This window comes from Salvelinus namaycush, chromosome 29 (assembly GCF_016432855.1).
Source record: "Salvelinus namaycush isolate Seneca chromosome 29, SaNama_1.0, whole genome shotgun sequence".
Classification (NCBI taxonomy): domain Eukaryota; kingdom Metazoa; phylum Chordata; class Actinopteri; order Salmoniformes; family Salmonidae; genus Salvelinus; species Salvelinus namaycush.
This window is the reverse complement of record NC_052335.1, coordinates 20799622-20823494: the sequence shown is the minus strand read 5'-3', so window position 1 is coordinate 20823494 and position 23873 is coordinate 20799622. Positions and strand designations below refer to the sequence as shown.

At 52.9% G+C, this 23873-nt stretch overlaps 1 protein-coding gene across 1 annotated transcript in view; it reads left to right on the top strand.

Moving 5' to 3' along the window:
* LOC120024184 (centrosomal protein of 85 kDa-like) overlaps window positions 1-23873 on the top strand; it is a 78576-nt gene that overhangs the window by 16399 nt on the left and 38304 nt on the right. Inside the window, exon 3 of the mRNA XM_038968365.1 lies at window positions 22645-23372. Within this exon, the coding sequence (XP_038824293.1) occupies window positions 22645-23372 (728 nt within the window). The remainder of the gene's footprint in view (window positions 1-22644; window positions 23373-23873) is intronic.

Sequence of the window (23873 nt, the reverse complement as noted above, 5' to 3'; positions counted from 1 at the left end):
CCCGAAACGCTTGACCCATGTTAAACAATTTAAAGGCAATTCTACCAAATACTAATTGAGTGTATGTAAACCTCTGACCCACTGGGAATGTGATGAAAGAAATAAAAGCTGAAATAAATAATTCTCTCTACTATTATTCTGTTATTTCACATTCTTAAAATAAAGTGGTGATCCTAACTGACCTAAGATAGGGAATTTTTACTAGGATTAAATGTCAGGAATTGTGAAAAACTGAGTTTAAATGGATTTGGCTAAGGTGTATGTAAACTTCCGACTTCAACTGTATATAATGCTCTTGAAAGTTTTCACGTCTCAAATGCCAGAGATTAACAAGCTTTGCCGGTCTCAGTCTATGAATGAACCATTTCTCAAATCTAAATTGTCTCCAACTGACGTAATTCAACAGAACCAAAGACCTCGTGGACAAAAAAATGTATCCTTCTGAAAATGAACGGGGGCTCTGAATGTGGTCACTCCACTAATCTCCTCCTTTCTAAAAACCCAGAAAGTTGTTTATTCTGAGCTTTCTCAAGGTTTTTCAGCAACAGCCTTGCTCTGAGATTGTAGGGTTTAGCCTAGTGATGAGTCATTTCTGGTGTCAGTATGGCATCTTCCCTTTGCTGTAGGCTAACAAAAATAATTGTGACCGACTGCCTCAATTCTGTTTCATGTAGCAACATTTGAAATTATGTTTTTTACATTAGATAAAAGTAGAGACTCAGAGCTACAAAATGGTATATCATACACTGCAGTTGAGGAACAATGGGAAGGTAATTCTGTTTTGAAAGTTGATAAACTTGTAACCCTACTTTTGAGAAAATGGACATTGAATGTTTTGGCACACCTACTGTAGATCTCTTGTTTATCTACACCTATTCAGCATCGTTCACACCCTCTTAAACCCCACCCATTTCTTTAAGGATTCACATGTGAGGCCATGTGCTAAACAGAGTGAGTAAGGTAGTGTAGTAAACAACCAAAGATTTCAAGACTAAAAGTGGTGAAAGTAGTAGTTGGCCTATATCCTAATTTGACTTTGGTGCAGGTCATGTTGTTCTTCACATTACTGGCTCTGGTAAACACACACTATATCAAATAAAATCAATGTTTATTTGTCATATGCACAGGATACAGAAGGTATAAACGGTACAGTGAAATGGTTACTTGCATATTTGTGTATTTACATAAGTATTTAGACCTTTTACTCAGTACTTTGTTTTTACACCTTTGGCTACGATTACAGCCTCGAGTCTTCTTGGGTATGACACTACAAGCTTGGCACACCTGTATTTGGGGAGTTTCTCCCATTCTTCTCTGCAGATCCTCTCAAGCTCTGTCAGGTTGGACTGCAAGCGTTGCTGCGCAGCTATTTTCAGGTCTCTCCAGAGATGTTCGATCAGGTTTAAGTCCGGGCTCTGGCTGTGGTGAAGCCACTCCTGCATTGTCTTGGCTGTGTGCTTAGAAGGTGAACCTTCGCCCCAGTCTGAGGTCCTTAGAGCCCTGGAGCAGGTTTTTTATCAAGGATCTCTCTGTACTTTGCTCCGTTCATCTTTACCTCAATCCTGACTAGTCTCCCTGTTGTTGCCGCTGAAAAACATCCCCACAGCATGATTCTGCCACCACCATGCTTCACCGTAGGGATGGTGCCAGGTTTCCTCCAGATGTGATGCTTGGCACGCTACCATAAAGGCCTGATTGGTGGAGTGCTGCGGAGATGGTTGTCCTTCTGGAAATTTCTCCCATCCCCACAGAGGAACTCTAGAGCTCTGTCAGAGTGACCATCGGGTTCTTGGTCACCTCCCTGACCAAGGCCCTTCTCCCACGAATGCTCAGTTTTGGAGTCTTGGTGGTTCAAAACTTCTTCCATTTAAGAATGAAGGAGGCCACTGTGTTCTTGGGGACCTTCAATGCTGCAGACGTTTTTTGGTACCCTTCCCCAGATCTGTGCCTCGACACAATCCTGTCTGGGTGCTCTAAGCACAATTCCTTCAACTTCATGGCTTGTTTTTTGCTCTGACATGCAATGTCAACTGTGGGACCTTATATTGACAGGTGTGTGCCTTTTCAAATCATGTCCAATCAATTGAATTTACCACAGGTGAACTCCAATCAAGTTGTAGAAACATCTCAAGGATGATCAATGGAAACAGAATGCACCTGGGCTCAATTTCGAGTCTCATAGCTAAGGGTCTGTATACTTATGTAAATAAGGTTTTATTTTTTTATAAATTTGCAAACATTTTTAAAAACCTTTTCTGCTTAGTCATTATAGGGTATTGTGTGTAGTTTGCTGAGGATTTTTAAATTTTTTAAAATCCATTTTATAATAAGGCTGTAACATAACAAAATGTGGGAAAATTCAAGGGGTGTGAATACTTTCTGAATTCACTGTACAGATAATATTACTACACAGATCATACATGCAACGTTTGCTAGATATCTAAAAGTACACTTTAACTTGCAATGAAAATGATTTTCTGTAACAATTAGAAATGTATAAAACTGAAAATGTAGCTAGACTCTTACCTGTATACATGGATGAATGCTTCACGGCAGCGTGTCTTTTCCGTTTGATTTGTAGCTAGCTACAGCTTGTTTGGTCCGTTGTGTCAAGTCACTCCGGTTCACACTGACCGTGTGCAGGAAGTAGTCCTTTACAACTTTTTCCCACTGATCTTTGTTGATAGTGCCTGCTAAATTCAGGGCAGCATTGTTGTTGAGAGCAGTAGCAACACTTTTGCAGTTCTTCATGGCTAACGTTATATCTTTCAAAAAAGCCACAGTAGCAATGATTATCTATACATACTGAGCAGCTCATGTTATAGACAGAAGCATGCTACATGGCAGACCAATCCAAACTCTTCTCTCAGCATGTCCAGCCCATCCATTATCTCAGCCAATCATGGCTAGTGGGAAGGTTCCTGTCTTTTTCCATGATTAAAGCAACTATTCTCATAATTTAACAATTGTATTCGTTTTTACAGATGGCATACAAGTTTGTTATTAAGACACATGAAAGTTCACATGTTCCAGAAGGCATTTCTGCCCAAAAAATGCATTTAATTAAAAAACATATAAATTGCATTCTCATAACGTGCGACATACGGCTAGCTTCTTGAAACGGGTCACAAATGATGTAAGCTATGATGGGTTTGATAGCTGTTGTGGTGGGTGCACTTTACAACCCAGTGTATGATGGGGGGGCAGGGGTCTTTCATTCATCAATCTGCCCCAGCTTCAGGGCCTTTCTGGGGGACATGAAGTTATGACCCCACCCTACCTGTCACTCAGAACCCCCAGGGTAGGAGGTGGAGCTGGCACAAACACACACACACACACACACACACTACCTGGAGGTGGAGCAGAAACCAGGCATGTTCTGTTGGTGTATTATTCTTATGGGTCCGGGTACAGTCAGGCACAGGATCTCTCTTCCTCTTGTGCATCTCTCTCTCCTCCCCTCCGGCTGCCTCCCTCTTGTCTTTCTGTCTTCCTTTCCTCTGCTCCCACCCTCAGGAATACACACAGAGACAGTCAACTCATGCATCACCTCTCACCATCTTCGCCGTCTGACTTTTTTCTGTTTACGTAGGCAAAACCTCTACTTTGCCCTTCTCCCTCTCTGCTCTCCTTTCCCCCTTTTGTCACTAGCTACACAGCAGGAAAATGGATCCCTCTCCCCTCCTCTCTCTCTGAGTATGGTCATATAGCCTCTCTATTTCTCTCTCTCAGTTAAAGCTGATGCCTATGCCATCACATACAGATGAAGTGAGACACCCTGGATTTAATGAATGAAAGAAGCAGGGATGAGGGGAGAGCTAATAGTCCTGCTTCATTACAGAGGCAACATGAACATGGCAGGAGTTTATTGCATAGCTAACAGGGTATTACAGTCCCCACCCAGGCTCTATGGTATACACCAGGAATACTTGTTCCCTTAGTGTTAAAGGCAGGGCTCAAATTAAAATGTGTGTTTAATGAGTTAAGGGAAGGATACAGCAGCAAGGCTGTAGTTAGACTACAGATCCATGTGCACTGATACTCCAGTCCGGTGAAATGCATATTGACGGCCTGCAATGTGCTGCTGGGTTTGCGTTCCTGTGGGCTGCTGACAGAAGGATGTGAATCGCTACAGAAAGGAGAGAACACAGTGGTAGATCTGACTAAGCTCAACTGAGGTAATCGATGGATCGGCTTGGTGCATGGCGTTCTAGGAATGACAGGGAATTGTTGGAGAGCAGAGTCCAGTCATTTGTCTCCTCTGTCTTTATGAAGTCCATCACTCAGCTCTGACAGACCTGATGGCTCAGCACTTCTCTTCAGCGTCACGCAGCCAGCCAGCCAGCCAGCCAGCCTCCTCTCCTGTTCAGGCTTGTTTTATCTAGTCAACCGTTTCCATGAAGGATATGCTGACTGCTGAGCCCTGTGTTTGTGCTTCAGGTTGGTTAGGCTGCTGAGAGAGATTGAGAGAGAGAGGATGTAGCTCCATCCATCCAGCTAGCCTGTCTCTCCCACAGTGTCCCTCCGTCAAGAGGCCTCCATTAACCCCCTCTGGGAGATTACAGAGGGACATATAAACACACACACTGGGCCATAGGACCATCTGTCCCCTCGTGTGCAGGTGCACAAACACACAGACACACACACAGCGCTCGCCTGGGCGGGACTATTGACTAGTGGTGCCGTGATCCAGCCATGCGGACACACTGCTATCTGGGCACATGCATGTAGGATTTTAATTTGAGACAGTTTGCTACAGCAGGAAAATAATCCTGCAGCAACAAGGAAATGTGGATTATAAATAATGGAAATTTTTGTGGGCATTGGTACATTTTTCATACGGGAAAGTCAAGTCTCAAATTTTCAAGTGGAAACTTCATAAGCCTTTTAAACTTACATACACAACAAGTTTAACATTTCCTGCAGTGCAGGAAAGTTCTGCTGCGACAGGGTGATCAAATGAAGATCCTACATCTGTACACACATACTGTGCAGAATTACAGTATACTGCACACACTTGTTACACGTTGCTGGTTGTGCCTGAGGATTCTTACATGAACTTTGTGTTGGAGTACTATTACATAAACAAAGACTGGGCATACACCGCATCAAAGCTGCTGCTCGGCCACTAAAGGTCTTATGCAACCCCTTTAAAAGCACCGGATCGGACACCGCTGCTCTCTTCTTGTCACTAAGAATTAGTCTAGAGCTTGTTATTGTTGATGGGCGCAATGCATAACTGGTAGGCTATTTAGAGTTGATCAACAGCCATATCACTAGCTCACATCTCTGTGTATGGGCACTAAACTTTGATCCTCTTTAACCAATGCTTAGATAGCACATCCCGCCTACCCTCTCCCCTCTCCTCTTCTGTCCTATGTGCTGACTCATATTTCAGCTGGTGCCCTTGCCTCCGTCTCCCTGTCTGCCTAGCTCGCGTCCTATCTACCTCTCTCTGGTTACGTCAGCACATCTCTTCCATGAAGCCTGCCGTTAAGTCCAGGACATGAGCAAGTTGGCGGGGTTAGCTAAGTGCTGTCTGTGGTGATGGAACACCAATGGAGAGAGATTTCCAGTGCTGCTCAGATGACAGCTAGCAGGACAGGCATGTTATGTCACAAGGAGCTGCCAGGAAGTCAACTCTACTGCTTTCCCTTTTTTGGATTCCCTCTCACTACATAAATAGATTAGATTGCTGTGCTTTGAATTACATTCATGATGTTGAGTTATAAACCACATGGCTGTCATTGCAGATTGAATTACATTCATGATGTTGAGTTATAAACCACATGGCTGTCATTGCAGATTGAATTACATTCATGATGTTGAGTTATAAACCACATGGCTGTCATTGCAGATTGAATTACATTCATGATGTTGAGTTATAAACCACATGGCTGTCATTGCAGATTGAATGACATCATTTTGAGCTGGTCTGTAAACAAACATCAAAAGTCTGATGAATGATGATGTTGACTGACATGAAAGCGTGTTTGGATCAGAAGAACTGAAAGGTGTTGGAACAGTGAGCTGTCCATGGTACTGCTGTTGATAAGGGAGTATTACTCAAAGGTGTAAACAAATCCTGAGTCATATGATGACACATGGTGTGTGTGACTGATTACATTTTAAGCCTACCATGTGGCTGTCCAGTCACCTTATTCTTCCTGTGTTTGTGACCGGCAGGACAGAGGCTACCTACCTTAACCCAGGGGTCCTTCCTTACATCACATCCCTGAGTGGCTGGACCATAGGATGTTTACTCATCCCAAATTAAACCTGAATCAAAACATCCTATTTATATCTCTCCCTCCGCAGTACGCCAAGCAACAGGCCAATATAGCACCTCGCCCCCCTCCGGTTCCCCCCACTCTGGCCCCTGTCGGACCCCATCTGTAAAAACAACTGTGTTTTTATAGGAACCTCCTTCTTGGCCCCTGGCCGGGCCCTTGGTTACGAGAATGCAACGTCCAGAGCTCCTGAGTCGTGTGTCCTTCCCCGGTGACCCGTCTCCTTGGCGCCAGCGCTGCGGTAACATCCCGGTGTCGTGAAACCAGATAGCTGTGGCTAAATACGTGCTAAATGTGGACCACATCTTTCAGGGAGCATGGCTCTGTAAAATGGGAGAAATACATGTCCAGTCATGTTAGCATTTTGTCTGACACATACAGTACACACACACTCTTAACTCTATACTGTACTCTATCCACTTACACATATCCTCTTACACACACACACACTCTTAACTCTATACTGTATGCACAAATTGGCTACCACACATACCATCTTTCACTCATACGTTCTCGTATATTCATCCACTTACACATATCCTCTTACACACACACACACACACACACACACACACACACACACACACACACACACACACACACACACACACACACACACACACACACACACACACACACACTACACACAGAGCTGTTGATTGGCTAATAGACGTGTGTGGTTGCTCAACAGGGCCTGGCTGGTGGAACACAACATGAAGCTACAGCAGGGTTCTATTTACAGTGATGATGACGCAACCTTCTCTTTCAGAATCACTCTTCATCATCACCATCACCACCCAACTCTTATATCAGTTGTCATTTTTGTCTCATTGTTATCCACACCTGAACTCACTGTCCTGGCCTGTCCTGTACTGAGGATACCATCCAGGATAGCTTCATGATTTGACTCATTGGGTGTTGGGCCGCGCGCTTGGATGCTGTTCAAGATTCTGGCGTGTGATTTAAGAAGGACCTCATCTCCTCCTCACTCTAATTTGGACTAAATACTGTTAGGCCGAGAGGAATGCTGTGACCATGTGATCCAGCCCAAGCCCTGTTCTGTTTCTGGTCCGGCTAACAGAGATCACCCTGATCCACTATTCCTCTTTTTGGGTGTTGCAGCACAGCCTGGACCTAGATGCTTTATCCTGTTATGTAACTGGGTTTCAGGTAAATACTGTTTATTTAAATACAGCTGATTTCTTCTCCCGGCCAAGTGATTTCGTCTCGAAAATGAACACAGAACTGTATCTGTTGAATTATGGAATGTGTGTAGTACATTGGCAGGCTGAATGCTTGGGACGACTTGTGGAGCCACCATACCCCACTGTACAGCCACCATACCCCACTGTACAGCCACCATACCCCACTGTACAGCCACCATACCCCACTGTACAGCCACCATACCCCACTGTGCAGCCACCATACCCCACTGTACAGCCACTATACCCCACTGTACAGCCACCATACCCCACTGTACAGCCACCATACCCCACTGTACAGCCACCATACCCCACTGTACAGCCACCATACCCCACTGTACAGCCACCATACCCCACTGTACAGCCACCATACCCCACTGTACAGCCACCATACCCCACTGTACAGCCACCATACCCCACTGTACAGCCACCATACCCCACTGTACAGCCACCATACCCCACTGTGCAGCCACCATACCCCACTGTGCAGCCACCATACCCCACTGTACAGCCACCATACCCCACTGTGCAGCCACCATACCCCACTGTACAGCCACCATACCCCACTGTACAGCCACCATACCCCACTGTACAGCCACCATACCCCACTGTGCAGCCACCATACCCCACTGTGCAGCCACCATACCCCACTGTACAGCCACCATACCCCACTGTACAGCCACCATACCCCACTGTGCAGCCACCATACCCCACTGTGCAGCCACCATACCCCACTGTGCAGCCACCATACCCCACTGTGCAGCCACCATACCTCACTGTGCAGCCACCATACCCCACTGTGCAGCCACCATACCCCACTGTACAGCCACCATACCCCACTGTACAGCCACCATACCCCACTGTCCAGCCACCATACCCCACTGTGCAGCCACCATACCCCACTGTGCAGCCACCATACCCCACTGTACAGCCACCATACCCCACTGTGCAGCCACCATACCCCACTGTGCAGCCACCATACCCCACTGTGCAGCCACCATACCCCACTGTGCAGCCACCATACCCCACTGTACAGCCACCATACCCCACTGTGCAGCCTCCACCTGTGTTGTGGATGTTGTGTTGGCTAGATCACAGTGTGGGATCGTTGCTGCCCCCAGAGACTGTCACAGTCCATCGGACAGCAGTGAGCAGGGTTGCTGGGATAGGCCACTGACCTGGGTGGCTCGCTGTGACCCTGCTGGGACACGAGAGGCAGAGGGGGTGAGTTCTGCACCTTTCTGCCTGTACAGAGAGGGAAGGGAAGAGGATACCTAGTCAGGTGCACAGCTGAATGCATTCAACCAACATTCCATTTGTTTCCTCCTTCCCAAACCTCATCATCCTCTAAGATGGAGGAGGCAGTACTCCTATTTTACTCTATCTAGCTCTATCAAGCTCTATCAAGCTCTATCAAGCTCTATCTAGCTCTATCAAGCTCTATCTAGCTCTATCAAGCTCTATCTAGCTCTATCTAGCTCTATCTAGCTCTATCTAGATATATCAAGCTCTATCTAGCTCTATCTAGCTCTATCTAGCTCTATCTAGCTCTATCTAGCTCTATCTAGCTCTATCATGCTCTATCTAGCTCTATCTAGATATATCAAGCTCTATCTAGCTCTATCTATCTCTATCAAGCTCTATCTAGATATATCAAGCTCTATCAAGCTCTATCTAGCTCTATCAAGCTCTATCTAGCTCTATCAAGCTCTACATTCTACAGCTGACTGTTACTGACTGTAACTGGGCGTGGAACAAGAAAGCCGTGCACACCTATCTATCCATCCTGCTGGGAAAAGCAGGCCGTGTGTACAGGGACCGGGATCTGGGACACTATGGCCGTGTGTACAGGGACCGGGATCTGGGACACCATGGCTGTGTGTACAGGGACCGGGATCTGGGACACCATGGCCGTGTGTACAGGGACCGGGATCTGGGACACCATGGCCGTGTGTACAGGGACCGGGATCTGGGACACCATGGCCGTGTGTACAGGGACCGGGATCTGGGACACCATGGCCGTGTGTACAGGGACCGGGATCTGGGACACCATGGCTGTGTGTACAGGGACCGGGATCTGGGACACCATGGCCGTGTGTACAGGGACCGGGATCTGGGACACCATGGCTGTGTGTACAGGGACCGGAATCTGGGACACCATGGCTGTGTGTACAGGAACCGGGATCTGGGACACCATGGCCGTGTGTACAGGGACCGGGATCTGGGACACCATGGCTGTGTGTACAGGGACCGGGATCTGGGACACCATGGCCGTGTGTACAGGGACCGGGATCTGGGACACCATGGCTGTGTGTACAGGGACCGGGATCTGGGACACCATGGCTGTGTGTACAGGGACCGGGATCTGGGACACCATGGCTGTGTGTACAGGGACCGGGATCTGGGACACCATGGCTGTGTGTACAGGGACCGGGATCTGGGAAAAGCAGGCCGTGTGTACAGGGACCGGGATCTGGGAAAAGCAGGCCGTGTGTACAGGGACCGGGATCTGGGAAAAGCAGGCCGTGTGTACAGGGACCGGGATCTGGGACACTATGGCTGTGTGTACAGGGACCGGGATCTGGGACACCATGGCCGTGTGTACAGGGACCGGGATCTGGGACACCATGGCTGTGTGTACAGGGACCGGGATCTGGGACACCATGGCCGTGTGTACAGGGACCGGGATCTGGGACACCATGGCTGTGTGTACAGGGACCGGGATCTGGGACACCATGGCTGTGTGTACAGGGACCGGGATCTGGGACACCATGGCTGTGTGTACAGGGACCGGGATCTGGGACACCATGGCCGTGTGTACAGGGACCGGGATCTGGGACACCATGGCCGTGTGTACAGGGACCGGGATCTGGGACACCATGGCTGTGATTGTGATTGTTAGAAGCAGGAGCACTGTAAGGAAGCTCTCCCCAAATCTGTGAGTTGTGGGGGGAGCTGAATACTACCAGTCCCAGGCTTCTGCAGGCCTAGTTCCCTATCACTTTCTGTCTCTCTCTGTCTCTGTCTCAGTACAGTACTGCACAGCGCTATATTTTTGCGTGAATGCTGCAGCCAAAGCCAAATCCACTGCAGCGCACTCTGTCTCTGTCTGTCTGTCTGTCTGTCTGTCTGTCTGTCTGTCTGTCTGTCTGTCTGTCTGTCTCTCTCTCTCTCTCCCTCTCTCCCTCTCTGTCTTTCTCTCCAATCTCTCTGTCTCTGTCTTTCTCTCCAATCTCTCTCTCTCTCTCTGTCTTTCACTGTCTCTGTCTTTCACTCTGTCTTTCACTGTCTGTCTGTCTGTCTGTCTCTCTCTCTCTCTGTCTTTCTCTCCCTCTCTCTGTCTTTCTCTCCAATCTCTGTCTTTCTCTCCCTCTCTCTGTCTCTGTCTTTCTCTCCAATCTCTCTGTCTTTCTCTCCCTCTCTCTGTCTCTGTCTTTCTCTCCCTTTCCCTCTCTCTGTCTCTGTCTTTCTCTCCAATCTCTCTGTCTTTCTCTCCAATCTCTCTGTCTTTCTCTCCCTCTCTCTGTCTCTGTCTTTCTCTCCCTCTCTCTGTCTCTGTCTTTCTCTCCAATCTCTCTCTCTCTCTCTGTCTTTTTCTCCCTCTCTGTCTCTGTCTTTCCAATCTCTCTCTCTCTCTGTCTTTCTCTCCAATCTCTCTGTCTTTCTCTCCCTCTCTCTGTCTCTGTCTTTCTCTCCAATCTCTCTCTCTCTCTGTCTTTCTCTCCAATCTCTCTCTCTGTCTCTGTCTTTCTCTCCATCTCTCTGTCTTTCTCTCCAATCTCTCTCTCTCTCTCTGTCTTTCTCTCCAATCTCTCTCTCTGTCTCTGTCTTTCTCTCCCTCTCTCTGTCTCTGTCTTTCTCTCCCTCTCTCTCTCTTTCTCTCCCTCCCTCTCTCTCTCTCTTTCTCTCCCTCTCTCTCTCTCTCTGTGTCTTTCTCTCCCTCTCTCTCTCTCTCTGTCTTTCTCTCCAATCTCTCTGTCTTTCTCTCCCTCGATCTCTCTGTCTTTCTCTCCCTCTCTGTCTCTGTCTTTCTCTCCCTCTCTCTCTCTGTCTTTCTCTCCAATCTCTCTGTCTTTCTCTCCCTCTATCTCTCTGTTTTTCTCTCCCTCTATCTCTCTGTCTTTCTCTCCCTCTCTCTGTCTTTCACTCCCTCTGTCCTTCTCTCCAATCTCTCTCTCTTAGCCTGTTTTTCCTCTTCTGCCGTAATGCAAATCAGAACCAGATGAGTGTGTTCTGGGTGCATTAAACCCCAGTCTGGAGTTTAACTAGACTCCTGTGAAAACATGAGGCTTTTCAGTTACTACCTCCCTACCTATATAAGGGTGGAAAACACAGACCTTGCCCTTCCAACCTCCCTTCTTTTATTGTGTCATGAATAACAGTTGTTAGAATGTGTGCGTGTGTGTATGTGCGTGGGTGTGTGGGTGCGTGCGTGTGTGTGTGTGCATGGGGCCCTTGCCCCTCTTTGATTTCATACAGTAAATAACATCTGAAATCACTCTTAATAAGGCCCAGGTATTTCATCAAGTATTCAAACCTGCTGGGCCTCAGAACTCTGTGTAGTCTTTCAGAAATATTTTTTGGTGCTTTTGCTCCAATAACAAGCTTATTGGCCTCGTTTAAAAATATAATGCCACTCCCAAACTTGAAGCCAAATCTTCTCCTTTATTTTTCCTCCCTTTGTCCTGAACATATCCTCCCGGCCACCAGTCCTGTCACCACTACGTGGTGTTTTCTCTTTGTGGTTGCTCCCTGGTGGCCCACTATCATATCAGTTACTATCAACTACTGTACATGGCAGCATCATCAGGCTGTCAGAGATGGTAGTCAGTGTTAACATACTGAATGACTTTTCCAGGTTGTTAGACTTGTGTCTTCTTCACTTTGAGCCATCACGCCTTCCAGACTGCCTGTAGAGGGCTGTGTTAGTGGTCTGGAGGTCTGGTTTAGAATAACCGCGTCCAGACCAGGTTATTGCACACAGCCGGCTAGGGGAGGAAGTGTTGTGTGAGACTTGGAGAAAGGGATTTGAGTGGCAGCCGGTCCTGTGTGGAATGTGCTGTCTCACAACCAGAATGACTTGCTCTGGCTACATCACTCCTCAACCCCCAGGCCCTCCAGCTGCTCTGGCTACATCACTCCTCAACCCCCAGGCCCTCCAGCTGCTCTGGCTACATCACTCCTCAACCCCCAGCCTCTCCAGCTGCTCTGGCTACATCACCCCACCCCCAGCCCCTCCAGCTGCTCTGGCTACACCACTCCTCAACCCCCAGCCCTCCAGCTGTTCTTACTACATCACTCCTCAACCCCCAGCCCACCAGCTGCTCTGGCTACACCACTCCTCAACCCCCAGCCCTCCAGCTGCTCTGGCTACACCACTCCTCAACCCCCATCCCTCCAGCTGCTCTGGCTACATCACTCCTCAACCCCCAGCCCTCCAGCTGCTCCGGCAACATCACTCCTCAACCCCCAGCCCTCCAGCTGCTCTGGCAACATCACTCCTCAACCCCCAGCCCTCCAGCTGCTCTGGCAACATCACTCCTCAACCCCCAGCCCTCCAGCTGCTCTGGCAACATCACTCCTCAACCCCCAGCCCTCCAGCTGTTCTGGCAACATCACTCCTCAACCCCCAGCCTCTCCAGCCCTCCAGCTGCTCTGGCTACACCACTCCTCAACCCCCAGCCCTCCAGCTGCTCTGGCTACATCACTCCTCAACCCCCAGCCTCTCCAGCCCACCAGCTGCTCTGGCTACACCACTCCTCAACCCCCAGCCCTCCAGCTGCTCTGGCTACACCACTCCTCAACCCCCAGCCTCTCCAGCCCACCAGCTGCTCTGGCTACACCACTCCTCAACCCCCAGCCCTCCAGCTGCTCTGGCTACACCACTCCTCAACCCCCAGCCTCTCCAGCTGCTCTGGCTACATCACTCCTCAACCCCCAGCCCTCCAGCTGCTCTGGCTACACCACTCCTCAACCCCCAGCCTCTCCAGCTGCTCTGGCTACATCACTCCTCAACCCCCAGCCCTCCAGCTGCTCTGGCTACATCACTCCTCAACCCCCAGCCCCTCCAGCTGCTCTGGCTACACCACTCCTCAACCCCCAGCCCTCCAGCTGCTCTGGCTACACCACTCCTCAACCCCCAGCCTCTCCAGCTGCTCTGGCTACATCACTCCTCAACCCCCAGCCCTCCAGCTGCTCTGGCTACACCACTCCTCAACCCCCAGGCCCTCCAGCTGCTCTGGCTACACCACTCCTCAACCCCCAGCCTCTCCAGCTGCTCTGGCTACATCACTCCTCAACCCCCAGCCCTCCAGCTGTTCTGGCTACACCACTCCTCAACCCCCAGGCCCTCCAGCTGCTCTGGCTACACCACTCCTCAACCCCCAGCCTCTCCAGCTGCTCTGGCTACATCACTCCTCAACCCCCAGCCCTCCAGCTGTTCTGGCTACATCACTCCTCAACCCCCAGCCCCTCCAGCCCTCCAGCTGTTCTGGCTACACCACTCCTCAACCCCCAGGCCCTCCAGCTGCTCTGGCTACACCACTCCTTAACCCCCAGCCCCTCCAGCCCTCCAGCTGTTCTGGCTACACCACTCCTCAACCCCCAGCCCCTCCAGCCCTCCAGCTGTTCTGACTACACCACTCCTTAACCCCCAGGCCCTCCAGCTGCTCTAGCTACACCACTCCTCAACCCCCAGGCCCTCCAGCTGCTCTGGCTACACCACTCCTTAACCCCCAGCCCTCCAGCTGTTCTGGCTACACCACTCCTCAACCCCCAGGCCCTCCAGCTGCTCTGGCTACACCACTCCTCAACCCCCAGGCCCTCCAGCTGCTCTGGCTACACCACTCCTCAACCCCCAGGCCCTCCAGCTGCTCTGGCTACACCACTCCTCAACCCCCAGGCCCTCCAGCTGCTCTGGCTACACCACTCCTCAAACCCCAGGCCCTCCAGCTGCTCTGGCTACACCACTCCTCAACCCCCAGCCCTCCAGCTGTTCTGGCTACACCACTCCTCAACCCCCAGGCCCTCCAGCTGCTCTGGCTACACCACTCCTCAACCCCCAGCCCTCCAGCTGCTCTGGCTACATCACTCCTCAACCCCCAGCCTCTCCAGCCCTCCAGCTGTTCTGGCTACACCACTCCTCAACCCCCAGCCCTCCAGCTGCTCTGGCTACATCACTCCTCAACCCCCAGCCTCTCCAGCCCTCCAGCTGTTCTGGCTACACCACTCCTCAACCCCCAGCCCTCCAGCTGCTCTGGCTACATCACTCCTCAACCCCCAGCCTCTCCAGCCCTCCAGCTGTTCTGGCTACACCACTCCTCAACCCCCAGCCCTCCAGCTGCTCTGGCTACATCACTCCTCAACCCCCAGCCTCTCCAGCCCTCCAGCTGTTCTGGCTACACCACTCCTCAACCCCCAGCCCTCCAGCTGCTCTGGCTAAACCACTCCTCAACCCCCAGCCCTCCAGCTGCTCTGGCTACATCACTCCTCAACCCCCAGCCCTCCAGCTGCTCTGGCTACACCACTCCTCAACCCCCAGCCCTCCAGCTGCTCTGGCTATATCACTCCTCAACCCCCAGCCTCTCCAGCCCTCCAGCTGCTCTGGCTACATCACTCCTCAACCCCCAGCCTCTCCAGCTGCTCTGGCTACATCACTCCTTAACCCCCAGCCCCTCCAGCCCTCCAGCTGTTCTGGCTACACCACTCCTCAACCCCCAGCCCTCCAGCTGCTCTGGCTACACCACTCCTTAACCCCCAGCCCCTCCAGCCCTCCAGCTGTTCTGGCTACACCACTCCTCAACCCCCAGCCCCTCCAGCCCTCCAGCTGTTCTGGCTACACCACTCCTTAACCCCCAGGCCCTCCAGCTGCTCTAGCTACACCACTCCTCAACCCCCAGGCCCTCCAGCTGCTCTGGCTACACCACTCCTTAACCCCCAGCCCTCCAGCTGTTCTGGCTACACCACTCCTCAACCCCCAGGCCCTCCAGCTGCTCTGGCTACACCACTCCTCAACCCCCAGGCCCTCCAGCTGCTCTGGCTACACCACTCCTCAACCCCCAGGCCCTCCAGCTGCTCTGGCTACACCACTCCTCAACCCCCAGGCCCTCCAGCTGCTCTGGCTACACCACTCCTCAAACCCCAGGCCCTCCAGCTGCTCTGGCTACACCACTCCTCAACCCCCAGCCCTCCAGCTGTTCTGGCTACACCACTCCTCAACCCCCAGGCCCTCCAGCTGCTCTGGCTACACCACTCCTCAACCCCCAGCCTCTCCAGCCCTCCAGCTGTTCTGGCTACACCACTCCTCAACCCCCAGCCCTCCAGCTGCTCTGGCTACATCACTCCTCAACCCCCAGCCTCTCCAGCCCTCCAGCTGTTCTGGCTACACCACTCCTCAACCCCCAGCCCTCCAGCTGCTCTGGCTACATCACTCCTCAACCCCCAGCCTCTCCAGCCCTCCAGCTGCTCTGGCTACACCACTCCTCAACCCCCAGCCCTCCAGCTGCTCTGGCTACATCACTCCTCAACCCCCAGCCTCTCCAGCCCTCCAGCTGCTCTGGCTACATCACTCCTCAACCCCCAGCCCCTCCAGCCCTCCAGCTGCTCTGGCTACATCACTCCTCAACCCCCAGCCTCTCCAGCCCTCCAGCTGCTCTGGCTACATCACTCCTCAACCCCCAGCCTCTCCAGCCCTCCAGCTGTTCTGGCTACACCACTCCTCAACCCCCAGCCCTCCAGCTACTCTGGCTACATCACTCCTCAACCCCCAGCCTCTCCAGCCCTCCAGCTGCTCTGGCTACACCACTCCTCAACCCCCAGCCCTCCAGCTGCTCTGGCTACATCACTCCTCAACCCCCAGCCCTCCAGCTGTTCTGGCTACACCACTCCTCAACCCCCAGCCCTCCAGCTGCTCTGGCTACATCACTCCTCAACCCCCAGCCTCTCCAGCCCTCCAGCTGCTCTGGCTACATCACTCCTCAACCCCCAGCCTCTCCAGCTGCTCTGGCTACATCACTCCTCAACCCCCAGCCCCTCCAGCTGCTCTGGCAATATCACTCCTCAACCCCCAGCCCCTCCAGCCCTCCAGCTGCTCTGGCTACACCACTCCTCAACCCCCAGCCCTCCAGCTGCTCTGGCTACATCACTCCTCAACCCCCAGCCCTCCAGCTGCTCTGGCTACATCACTCCTCAACCCCCAGCCCTCCAGCTGCTCTGGCTACACCACTCCTCAACCCCCAGCCTCTCCAGCTGCTCTGGCTACATCACTCCTCAACCCCCAGCCCTCCAGCTGCTCTGGCTACATCACTCCTCAACCCCCAGCCCTCCAGCTGCTCTGGCTACACCACTCCTTAACCCCCAGCCCCTCCAGCCCTCCAGCTGTTCTGGCTACACCACTCCTTAACCCCCAGCCCCTCCAGCCCTCCAGCTGTTCTGGCTACACCACTCCTCAACCCCCAGCCCCTCCAGCCCTCCAGCTGTTCTGGCTACACCACTCCTTAACCCCCAGGCCCTCCAGCTGCTCTAGCTACACCACTCCTCAACCCCCAGGCCCTCCAGCTGCTCTGGCTACATCACTCCTCAACCCCCAGCCTCTCCAGCCCTCCAGCTGTTCTGGCTACACCACTCCTCAACCCCCAGCCCTCCAGCTGCTCTGGCTACATCACTCCTCAACCCCCAGCCTCTCCAGCCCTCCAGCTGTTCTGGCTACACCACTCCTCAACCCCCAGCCCTCCAGCTGCTCTGGCTACATCACTCCTCAACCCCCAGCCTCTCCAGCCCTCCAGCTGCTCTGGCTACATCACTCCTCAACCCCCAGCCCCTCCAGCCCTCCAGCTGCTCTGGCTACATCACTCCTCAACCCCCAGCCTCTCCAGCCCTCCAGCTGCTCTGGCTACATCACTCCTCAACCCCCAGCCTCTCCAGCCCTCCAGCTGTTCTGGCTACACCACTCCTCAACCCCCAGCCCTCCAGCTGCTCTGGCTACATCACTCCTCAACCCCCAGCCTCTCCAGCCCTCCAGCTGCTCTAGCTACACCACTCCTCAACCCCCAGGCCCTCCAGCTGCTCTGGCTACATCACTCCTCAACCCCCAGCCTCTCCAGCCCTCCAGCTGTTCTGGCTACACCACTCCTCAACCCCCAGCCCTCCAGCTGCTCTGGCTACATCACTCCTCAACCCCCAGCCTCTCCAGCCCTCCAGCTGCTCTGGCTACATCACTCCTCAACCCCCAGCCCCTCCAGCCCTCCAGCTGCTCTGGCTACATCACTCCTCAACCCCCAGCCTCTCCAGCCCTCCAGCTGCTCTGGCTACATCACTCCTCAACCCCCAGCCCCTCCAGCCCTCCAGCTGCTCTGGCTACATCACTCCTCAACCCCCAGCCTCTCCAGCCCTCCAGCTGCTCTGGCTACATCACTCCTCAACCCCCAGCCTCTCCAGCCCTCCAGCTGCTCTGGCTACATCACTCCTCAACCCCCAGCCTCTCCAGCCCTCCAGCTGCTCTGGCTACATCACTCCTCAACCCCCAGCCCCTCCAGCCCTCCAGCTGCTCTGGCTACATCACTCCTCAACCCCCAGCCTCTCCAGCCCTCCAGCTGCTCTGGCTACATCACTCCTCAACCCCCAGCCTCTCCAGCCCTCCAGCTGTTCTGGCTACACCACTCCTCAACCCCCAGCCCTCCAGCTGCTCTGGCTACATCACTCCTCAACCCCCAGCCTCTCCAGCCCTCCAGCTGCTCTGGCTACATCACTCCTCAACCCCCAGCCCCTCCAGCCCTCCAGCTGCTCTGGCTACATCACTCCTCAACCCCCAGCCTCTCCAGCCCTCCAGCTGCTCTGGCTACATCACTCCTCAACCCCCAGCCTCTCCAGCCCTCCAGCTGTTCTGGCTACACCACTCCTCAACCCCCAGCCCTCCAGCTGCTCTGGCTACACCACTCCTCAACCCCCAGCCCTCCAGCTGCTCTGGCTACATCACTCCTCAACCCCCAGCCCTCCAGCTGTTCTGGCTACACCACTCCTCAACCCCCAGCCCTCCAGCTGCTCTGGCTACATCACTCCTCAACCCCCAGCCTCTCCAGCCCTCCAGCTGCTCTGGCTACATCACTCCTCAACCCCCAGCCTCTCCAGCTGCTCTGGCTACATCACTCCTCAACCCCCAGCCCCTCCAGCTGCTCTGGCAATATCACTCCTCAACCCCCAGCCCCTCCAGCCCTCCAGCTGCTCTGGCTACACCACTCCTCAACCCCCAGCCCTCCAGCTGCTCTGGCTACACCACTCCTCAACCCCCAGCCTCTCCAGCTGCTCTGGCTACATCACTCCTCAACCCCCAGCCCTCCAGCTGCTCTGGCTACATCACTCCTCAACCCCCAGCCCCTCCAGCCCTCCAGCTGTTCTGGCTACACCACTCCTCAACCCCCAGCCCTCCAGCTGCTCTGGCTACACCACTCCTTAACCCCCAGCCCCTCCAGCTGTTCTGGCTACACCACTCCTCAACCCCCAGCCCCTCCAGCCCTCCAGCTGTTCTGGCTACACCACTCCTCAACCCCCAGGCCCTCCAGCTGCTCTGGCTACACCACTCCTTAACCCCCAGCCCTCCAGCTGTTCTGGCTACACCACTCCTCAACCCCCAGGCCCTCCAGCTGCTCTGGCTACACCACTCCTCAACCCCCAGGCCCTCCAGCTGCTCTGGCTACACCACTCCTCAACCCCCAGGCCCTCCAGCTGCTCTGGCTACACCACTCCTCAACCCCCAGGCCCTCCAGCTGCTCTGGCTACACCACTCCTCAAACCCCAGGCCCTCCAGCTGCTCTGGCTACACCACTCCTCAACCCCCAGCCCTCCAGCTGTTCTGGCTACACCACTCCTCAACCCCCAGGCCCTCCAGCTGCTCTGGCTACACCACTCCTCAACCCCCAGCCTCTCCAGCCCTCCAGCTGTTCTGGCTACACCACTCCTCAACCCCCAGCCCTCCAGCTGCTCTGGCTACATCACTCCTCAACCCCCAGCCTCTCCAGCCCTCCAGCTGTTCTGGCTACACCACTCCTCAACCCCCAGCCCTCCAGCTGCTCTGGCTACATCACTCCTCAACCCCCAGCCTCTCCAGCCCTCCAGCTGTTCTGGCTACACCACTCCTCAACCCCCAGCCCTCCAGCTGCTCTGGCTACATCACTCCTCAACCCCCAGCCTCTCCAGCCCTCCAGCTGCTCTGGCTACATCACTCCTCAACCCCCAGCCCCTCCAGCCCTCCAGCTGCTCTGGCTACATCACTCCTCAACCCCCAGCCTCTCCAGCCCTCCAGCTGCTCTGGCTACATCACTCCTCAACCCCCAGCCTCTCCAGCCCTCCAGCTGTTCTGGCTACACCACTCCTCAACCCCCAGCCCTCCAGCTGCTCTGGCTACACCACTCCTCAACCCCCAGCCCTCCAGCTGCTCTGGCTACATCACTCCTCAACCCCCAGCCCTCCAGCTGCTCTGGTATTTGCTCTGACACACACTAACAAAGGAGCACTTTGTCAGAACCTCAACTAGGCGCGTGCCAGTGTCTCTATTAGCGCCCTGACCTAAGGGTTTCCCGGGGCTCAAGGTGAGCGGAAACTGAACCCATAAGAACTGAAAACCCACCAATGGAATCTGGGTGGCATGACAACAGGGTCTTTGTCTCAGTACAAATCAGTCAAAGTAGGCTACTTCAGTACAACTTGTAAACCAGTGCAATTGACCTCCATTCTGAACTAACGTTGCTTTCAAAATATTGCTGAATCTTTTAAGTTGATTGACCATATAACTCAACAAAGGATAAAATCATAATGGATCATTTAATGCGTCTCCCAGTGCCATTTTCACATATTTGACAACATTGCGGTCGTTAGGCATGTGCATTTGGGGGATGTGATGTGAATGGTACTAATGAATAATTTGACATGAGGAGGGCTGACAGAAGGACTGCTCTGTCACTGCCCTGCCTGGCTGGCTCCTCCTCCATAGCATCTCTGTCACTGCCCTGCCTGGCTGGCTCCTCCTCCATAGCATCTCTGTCACTGCCCTGCCTGGCTGGCTCCTCCTCCATAGCATCTCTGTCACTGCCCTGCCTGGCTGGCTCCTCCTCCATAGCATCTCTGTCACTGCCCTGCCTGGCTGGCTCCTCCTCCATAGCATCTCTGTCACTGCCCTGCCTGGCTGGCTCCTCCTCCATAGCATCTCTGTCACTGCCCTGCCTGGCTGGCTCCTCCTCCATAGCATCTCTGTCACTGCCCTGCCTGGCTGGCTCCTCCTCCATAGCATCTCTGTCACTGCCCTGCCTGGCTGGCTCCTCCTCCATAGCATCTCTGTCACTGCCCTGCCTGGCTGGCTCCTCCTCCATAGCATCTCTGTCACTGCCCTGCCTGGCTGGCTCCTCCTCCATAGCATCTCTGTCACTCCCCTGCCTGGCTGGCTCCTCCTCCATAGCATCTCTGTCACTGCCCTGCCTGGCTGGCTCCTCCTCCATAGCATCTCTGTCACTGCCCTGCCTGGCTGGCTCCTCCTCCATAGCATCTCTGTCACTGCCCTGCCTGGCTGGCTCCTCCTCCTCCATAGCATCTCTGTCACTGCCCTGCCTGGCTGGCTCCTCCTCCATAGCATCTCTGTCACTGCCCTGCCTGGCTGGCTCCTCCTCCATAGCATCTCTGTCACTGCCCTGCCTGGCTGGCTCCTCCTCCATAGCATCTCTGTCACTGTCAGGGTACAGGACAGTCAGCATCCTTCTCTGCAATGCTCTTTTTTTTTGGCAGAGGTTCTTTGGACTCTCTGTTTTTCTGGTCATCAATCATTGAGATTGATGTGAAGGGACATTACACAGGTTCTGTGTTGGCCAGGAGCAGTACATTGCTGCCTGTACTGGAGGACTGCCCTGACCTGTCACCATCAGACAGGTCCTCTGTCCTCCTCATCTGGTGGCAGATCAATGTGCTTTAGTTTAACCGACTGCTCAGTCCTCTGTGGTGTATGTTACCATGACAACTGTATTTCTCTATATAAAGGCATGACAAGGAATGACAAAGAAGTTGGCCCGGAGCTGAGACCAAGCTACTGTCCACCCACTCTGCCCCAGCTTCCAGACTCTCCCTGTCTCTGTGGCTTACTCTCCCCTCCTCTCCCTTTCCCCCCAAACAAAGCCAGGCTACTTACAGTACTTCTGCAACAGTACATTCCTGCTCTGCTGCATTGCAGAGTCCTCTAGTTTTAATAAGATGCACGGAAGCCCTGCTGGAGGCTTAGATGTCTTTATATTTGTCTATTTCTGTACATGATGAAAGTTGGATATGGGCCCCTGGTTGTTGCATGGTTCCCATGATGTGCTGATGTAATGGGCTGAAAGGATTATTGGTTTGGAGTCCACACCTACCGGCGTACTCATGGCTAACTAGTGGCTGTATTTTAGTGCTAAGGTCTACAGTAGTACTAGTCCATAGGGTTCTTCCAATTAATTACAGGTGTAGAATAACAGTGAAATGCTTATTTATGGGCCCTCCCCAACAAGGCAGAGAGAAACGAAGAGAAATGTAGAAATAATAACACAAGGAATAAATACACAATGAGTAACAATAACTTGGCTATATACACGGGTAGCAGCACAGAGTCGGTGTGCAGGGGTACGAGGTAATGGAGGTAGATATGTACATATAGGATAAAGTGACTAGGCAACGGGTTAGATAACAGAAAGTAGCAGCAGCGTATGTGAAAAAAATTGTTAGTGTAAAATTGGTTAATTGGTTACTTGGTTAACTGTTTAACTAACTATTTATCAGTCTTATGGCTTGGGGATAAAAGCTATTCAGGGTCCTGTTGGTTCCAGACTTGCTGTACCGCTTGCCCTGCAGTAGCAGAGAGAACAGTCTATGAGTTAGACCTGCTGCAGCCTTCTATGAACCAGGACACATTTCAGAAAACATCATGCCCAGTAAGATGTATGAAATGGTTCTTGGAACACGCTGTGCAGTACAATGTTCAGAAGAATCACTCTGAAGAACCTCCTTTGTTCCCAAAGTCTGCACTTCCAATAAAGTTGTGGTCATTTTGTTGTAGAAATGTATGTAGTTTGAATAAGTAAGACAGTCCACACATACTGTTCTGCTTCTCTAAGTGTCTTTCTCGTTCCTTCTCTCCTGTCCTTCAGACCAATCCAGCTCCAGCACCACACTGTCCTTCCAGCCACTGCGCTCCCAGGGTGCCATCCCCACAGCCCACGTCATGCCCTCGCCCTCTTCCGGCACCAAGCTCAGCACGGTACTCTGCCCTGGGGTCAGCCCCTGGTCCTCCTGCCAGCTGCCCTCGCCCCTCGACAGTCCCCTGGACATGAAGGACCCCCGGCCCGTCCGCCGCTGGTCCTCCCTCACCCGCCTCAGCGTCCAGGAGAAGTCCAGCCCTGTGGGCCGGGTAGCATACCGCACTGACCCCCACGGCTCCCTGGACAGAGGCATGCTCTACGGTTACAGGCAGGACCCTCTGCGCCCCACAGAACCCTACCTATCCCAAGGGCTCCACCTGCGCTCCCCGGGGGCTGAGGCCCGGTACAAATACCCCCTAAGTACTAAGACAGACTCTCACTCTGCCTGCTCATCCCCACTCAAACCCAACACCTTAGACCTGACCTACAGTGCCTTACCGGAGACCAAGCACCCTGGCGTCGGGCTGACGGTACCCAGCCAGAGGGGCCTGCCACTGGGCCACCAGGCAGTAGGAGGGTCCCCCATCCAGCCGGCGGTGAGGACCCAGATGTGGCTGAGTGAGCAGATGGAGTACCGGCCTCCCGGACCTGGGACAGAGCTATGTGGGGGCTTGTCGGCCTGGCAACAGGAGCAGCAGCAGAGAGAGAGGTTGCGTCAGGAGGCCGAGCTCAACCAGGTGAGAGGAGGGGATGAGGAAGTACATTTTTAATTTTTCAATTTCACCTTTATTTAACCAGGTAGGCCAGTTGAGAACAAGTTCTCATTTACAACTGCGACCTGGCCAAGATAAAGCAAAGCAGTGCGACAAAAACAACAACACAGAGTTACACAAACAAACGTACAGTCAATAACACAATAGAAAAATCTATGTACAGTGTGTCCAAATGTAGAAGAGTAGGGAGGTAAGGCAATAGAGGTGAAATAATTACAATTTAGCCTTAACACTGGAGTGATAGATGTTCAGATGATTATGTGCAAGTCGAGATACTGGGGTGCAAAACAGCAAGAAGATAAATAACAATATGGGGATGAGGTAGTTGGGTGTGCTATTTACAGATTGGCAGTGTACATGTACAGTGATCGGTAAGCCGCTCTGACAGCTGATGCTTAAAGTTAGAGAGGGAGATATGACTCCAGCTTCAGTACATTTTTGCAGTTCGTTCCAGTCATTGGCAGC